The sequence below is a fragment of the Gekko japonicus genome, unplaced genomic scaffold, assembly GCF_001447785.1.
Source record: "Gekko japonicus isolate JY-2015 unplaced genomic scaffold, Gekko_japonicus_V1.1 scaffold6859, whole genome shotgun sequence".
Taxonomy (NCBI): Eukaryota; Metazoa; Chordata; class Lepidosauria; order Squamata; family Gekkonidae; genus Gekko; species Gekko japonicus.
Genome location: NW_015170487.1, coordinates 17,260 through 22,653, shown reverse-complemented (window position 1 = coordinate 22,653; position 5,394 = coordinate 17,260). Strand labels below are relative to the sequence as shown.

The window sequence follows — 5,394 nt, the reverse complement described above, 5'->3', positions numbered from 1 at the left end:
CTTTATAGTCCCATCTCTACTACACCACGGATGGTTTTGAACGCAGCAAATGCAGGAATGGCCACCGGTGGGAGTCCTTCCTTGTCGCTGGAACGCTGTTCCTTCCTGGCATCCTTTCAGTCCTGTGGTTCTCCCCCCTCTCTCTCTGCAGAACGCCGTGAACGTGCCCAGGGACTTTGAAGGCTGCAGCATCCTGCGGAAGTACTTTGGCCAGCTTCACTACCTGCAGAGCCGCATCCCCATGGGGGAGGGTGCTGCCCAGGACACAAGGGTGGTGGTACGTGTTCTTCATGGGAAGCTCCCATTCCGCGTCAGAGGGCCAGCGTGGGTGCAGAGGGCAGAGCGAGCGGGCCGCCAGAAGTGAGCCTGGCAGTGTGACCCAAGGAACGCTGTTCAGGAAAAACTGGGTCTGAGAGAGGTCTGGAAGGAAGGGGGGGGGATGTTATAAATAAATTACGGCACTCTTCTCGTCTCCTACATTCTGATCTTTCTCTGCCATTTCACTCCCCCGCAACCCTTGGCCCACTGTCTTGTCATTTCCTCCACTTAAGTAGCTTCCTCACCTCTAAAGTGGAAGAAATGTCAAGACAGTGGGACAAGGATTGCAGGGGAGTGATACGGCAAGGAGAGACCAGGAAACAATCCATTTACAAAAGAACCTCCTCAGGAAAGCTCCAATGACTCAGCCCTACCCCACCTTCCTGAGTAGATATAAATTACCTTCTTACCATTTTCGTCTCACCTTGACACAGAGAGTACTCCATCTTTATGTGGTATACCTCTGAGGGTGCCATTCACAGTTGCTGGCGAAACGTCAGGTCCTACAAGGCCAAGACCACGGCCACACAGCCTGGAAAATCTACAACAGCTAGAGATCAGAATGCAGGAGACGAGAAGAGTGCCGTAATTTATTTATTTAGTCCTCTAGACCACCCTTCCCTGCGGGCAGGGCTCAGGGCGGTTTACAACAAGGTAAAAAATAAATAATTTAGATTAAGTTAAATACCATAATAAAAGACCCATACAATCGATATATAAAAGACAGTCTGTTCCAGGATAGCAAAATTTCAGAAAAAAATCACAGCTTCCCCGTAGCCTCCCAAGGGGCTAGGTGAAGGGAGATATGGGGTCCTCAACCAAAAGCCCGGCAGAACATTCTGGCAGAGCGTTCCACCAGGTGGGGGCCGGGGCTGAAAAAGCCCTGGCCCTGGTCGAGGACACCTGGATCTCTCTCAGGCCGGGGACCACCCGGAGGATTTAATTGCCGGAACATAACACATACTGAGAGAGGCAGCCCCGAAGGTAAATTACATCACATACCTTTATTCAGGGGTAATTTTGAAGAAAAAGAGGTGCAAGAGCTCATTAGCATAACTCATTAGCATAGCTTATTTGCATATGCCACACCCCCTGACATCGCCGGAAGTGTGTCAGAAGGCAACACCCACCGCTCAGGCTCCACTGGACTGTTTTGGATTGCTAGCTATGGGGGGGGGGCATGCAGATCTGTCCTCGCAGAGGAGGGAGAGCTTGTACCTGAATAAAACTTGGTCTTAAAGGTGCCACTGGACTGTTTTGGGCCGTGGGGCTCTGCAACTTACCTGGCTGCTTCTTGCTCTGACTGAGGGCTGCTGGGAGCAGGGGGCGGGGCTTGTTGCATGTGCCCGCCCCCTGGGCTCTTTACTGCCGGAGCTCCGCTCCTGTGCACTCCTGCGGGAAATGACCCCTGAGTTGGTCCCCTCTGCTTTAGAACATCATGAGCACTGAACTCTTTAATGATGTGTTATGATTAATCACGTTGTATCATATTACTTCTTGCCAAAATTATTTACATTTAAACAAAAAAATTAAAACTCTTGTGGAAGAGGTGTTATTATTTTTTTAAATTCCGTGCCCTCCTGAATTTCCCAACTTTTCCATTAGAAGAATTAAGGCAGTCCTCAGTCCGTCTCGCGCCAGACATTTGGAGTGTGAAAAACCTTGCCTGGAGAATATAAAGGAATATTTGACAGGAGTTCTGTTTTTTAAAGTGCTCCCCGACACAGGGGAAAAACAGAAAACCGGGGGGCAAGTCTGGGACAGGAAACACACGTGTTATTTTCCCCTAAACGTTTCTGCTGTTTTTTCCTGGCCTTCTCATCTCTGTGTAAGGATGGCGTCTGAGAGAACCCAGAACCTGCCTCTTTCTCGCTCTCATGTCATCACAGAAGGTGACTCTCTCTGACTTGACTTCACCAGTCAAGCTGACACCCAACCCCCCGCCAGAGGCATTTGTTTGAGCTGAGAAGTTCCTGGAGTGGGGGGTGACTCTGAGCCCTTTGGGGATGCCCGTCTGCCTCCAAGCATTGTCCGGTCCTCCACCATAACGGCACTCTCTCTGCTTGCAGGACAGAGATCTTCTCCGGCAAGGCAGTGACTCACGAGGATATCAAGTACGAGCAGGCCTGCATCCTCTACAACCTGGGTAAGGCCCTTCTCGTTTTCTGGTGCAGGAACATAAGAACATAAGAGACACCAATGTTGGATCAGTCCAGTGGCCCATCTAGTCCAACACTCTGTCACACAGTGGCCAAAAACACCAGGTGCCATCAGGAGGTCCACCAGTGGGGCCAGGACACTAGAAGCCCTCCCACTGTTGCTCCCCCCCCCCAAGCACCAAGAAGACAGAGCATCACTTGCCCCAGACCAAGAGTTCCTGTCTATACCTTGTGGCTAATAGCCACTGATGGACCTCTGCTCCATATGCCTATCTAATTCCCTTTTGAAGCCATCCATGTGTTGCCTGTGTGCTTGCTGCCGCCACCGATGGAGGTGGCAGTGGGGGAGGACTTCTGTGGGCCTCTTGGCAGGCCTCACAGTGGCCAGGAGTCCCTTCCTCTGGCTCCAGGGAGCAAGGAAGCTGCAGGCCTCTCTCATACGCCACGGTCCGTGCCTTCGTGGCCGTGAGGCTAGGCGACCTTCAAGTTGCCCCCCGCGTGTGTCTGGAGGCCACAGCTCTGCAGAATGCCGTGAGCAAACCTCTTCACAGCGCTGCGTGTAAATCAGGGTCTGTGCCGGCTTTCCGTGCCCTCCTGAGCATGTGTGCAGCTCTGCTTTCGTTTCACGAGACTCTCAGCCGGGCTGTTCGTGTTCCACAACTCCTCCAGGGAAGCGCTGTGAGAGCAGAGGTCCACATTGGAGGAAGCGAGTTTTTAGCCATTTTGCCTGAACAGATGGGCATGGGACATGCGTGGAATGCCTGGGGAGATCTCTGAATCTGGAGTGGGTGGCTGAATTGGGTCTCGAGGAGTTGGGGGATTCAGTATTTAATCTGCATAATAGACGCGAGTCATAGAATGCTGCTTTTCTTGGCACAGACTTTTTGTATGCGCACAGGTGAATTACAGGATCCACAAAAGCACTGGCCAATGACAAGCACTTTTTAAAAAAAGAATCCTGGTAGCCTCCTGGCCAGCACAGGCTTTTCTGCTATCCTGTGCTGATCTTCAGAGGCTCTTGAAAGCGACAAGGGGTCCTCCCTGCTTGGAATAACTTCCGGAATTCAACCAGGTGTCTTATTAGGGACAAAATGTTACCCTCCCCTTTCCTCTTTACTGCTCTTTGGAAAGCAGGACCAAATAGACACAGTGCAGATGCAGAGGCCAGGCTTTGAGCATTCAAAGTATTAGACAGTATGGTATGTGAATAGAAAGTCTACACATAATCTGTACAGAATCAGGCTGAGCAAGGATATAAAGAAAAGGTGAAAAACCTTTTTCTACACCCTGGCTCAGTACTTTCCCTGTGTGTTCGTGTGCGTGAAGTGCCATCAAGTTGCAGCCAGCTAACGGCAACTGCATAGGATTTTCAAGGCAAGAGACTAACAGAGGTGGCTTGCCATTGCCTTCTTCATAGCAGCCCTGGACTTTGTTGGTTATCTTTCATCCAAATACTAATCAGGGCTGACCCTGCTTATCTTCCGAGATCTGACAAGATCAGGCTAGCCTGGGCCGTCTTATACTACTTATAGTATTATACTACTTAGAGGATACTACTTATCCTAACAGATGTCAAATTAGGATAGGCTAGTAACTGGTAAAGTTGCAGAGTTTAAAATTCCTCTGCTACCTTAGTTCTCAGAGTTGGGACTCCCTCAACCTGTGGTCAAGATGAAGATGGAGTCTTCATGTAAAGGTTTAGTCCTTTGTGGCCAGAATCTATAAGACGAGTGAGAGCTCGTCTTATATCCTGAGAATTTGTCTTGTCCGGTTTGAGAGTCCATCCCTCTCTGAGTTCATTCACAACCTTCCTAACTCAAAAGGGAAGAAAATACTATACAGCTTTTGCGGTCTCTGGCCTCAGGTGGGACAATCTAGCTAAGGTGTGCGATGATAAACCTTTTGTTCTTCCTCTGGCTAGAGCCATTTGCAAACTAAGCCCTGGCAGTGCTCTGCACTTGGGAGAGAGCTGACTGATCTGTAGTTTTCCTTTTGCCAGCTACAACCTGTAGTTGGGTTCCATATCACGGAGTGCCTTCCCAGTGGCTGAATTATTGTCAGGTCCCACAGCAACAACGGAGTACACACTTGCAAGAAGGTTATACTTTTATTGAAGCCATGAGTACATGTACAGGATCATTGTTAGGAATAACGGGGATCTATGCGCATAAGAGGTTATAGTGCATTCAAAATAGTGCTGCCCAATTGGTGTGGTTACCACGCGTGCCAGGAGTGGATCCCGCGCGCGCCAGGAGGCTTGAGAACCAACTGATGCCCAAAGCAAAACAGGTACAAGCTTCCCACGGCTAATCCCATCTAAAGCAAAAGCAATCTCCACTGCACTCCTCCTGCGGCCTTGAAAGCTACATGGTACTGCGAAGCGGCAATTAAGCATAGGGAAAGGAATGCGTATGAAAGGGAAACAAAAAACACTTGGCAGCTTGCTGACAATTATTGGGGCGCCTTCTAAGGCCCTCCTTTTAGAGACTGCCGTGCACACCCTCTTCTCCGGAGGCAGTGGGGTTCTAGCCCAAGCTCCGGCCTTCCTCTCCTCTCTGCGGGGTGAGCTGCACTATTAGAACGTCTCCCAAGCATTGCGGCTGCTGCACAAGAGCCAGGGAGCACAACCGCCTCCTTCATTTCCTCTCTCCCCACAAAGCTGCTGCCCCTCAGAGGTACATCTCTGTGAGGGAACTCTTAGCTAGCACTGAATTTCAGCTCGTAAAGCCTGCTGGATCAGACCAGAGAATCACAGAGTTGGAAGGGATCCCCTAGGGTCATCTAGTCCAACCCCTTGAACAATCCAGGAAATTCACAAACACCTCCCCCTCCACACCCCCAGTGACTACATAACATAAGAACATGAGAGACGCCAATGTTGGATCAGGCCAAAGGCCCATCCAGCCCAACACTCTGT

The 5,394-nt window shown here is 50.3% G+C and overlaps 1 protein-coding gene across 1 annotated transcript in view; it reads left to right on the top strand.

The window, feature by feature from the left end:
* Positions 1–151: 151 nt before the first annotated feature.
* The window catches only part of LOC107116430 (tyrosine-protein phosphatase non-receptor type 23-like), a gene marked incomplete at both ends in the record, with an annotated part of 22,461 nt that continues 17,218 nt past the window's right edge, over positions 152–5,394 (top strand). The window contains 2 exons of the mRNA XM_015418321.1: positions 152–360; positions 2,388–2,464. Of these exons, the coding sequence (XP_015273807.1) occupies positions 152–360; positions 2,388–2,464 (286 nt within the window). The remainder of the gene's footprint in view (positions 361–2,387; positions 2,465–5,394) is intronic.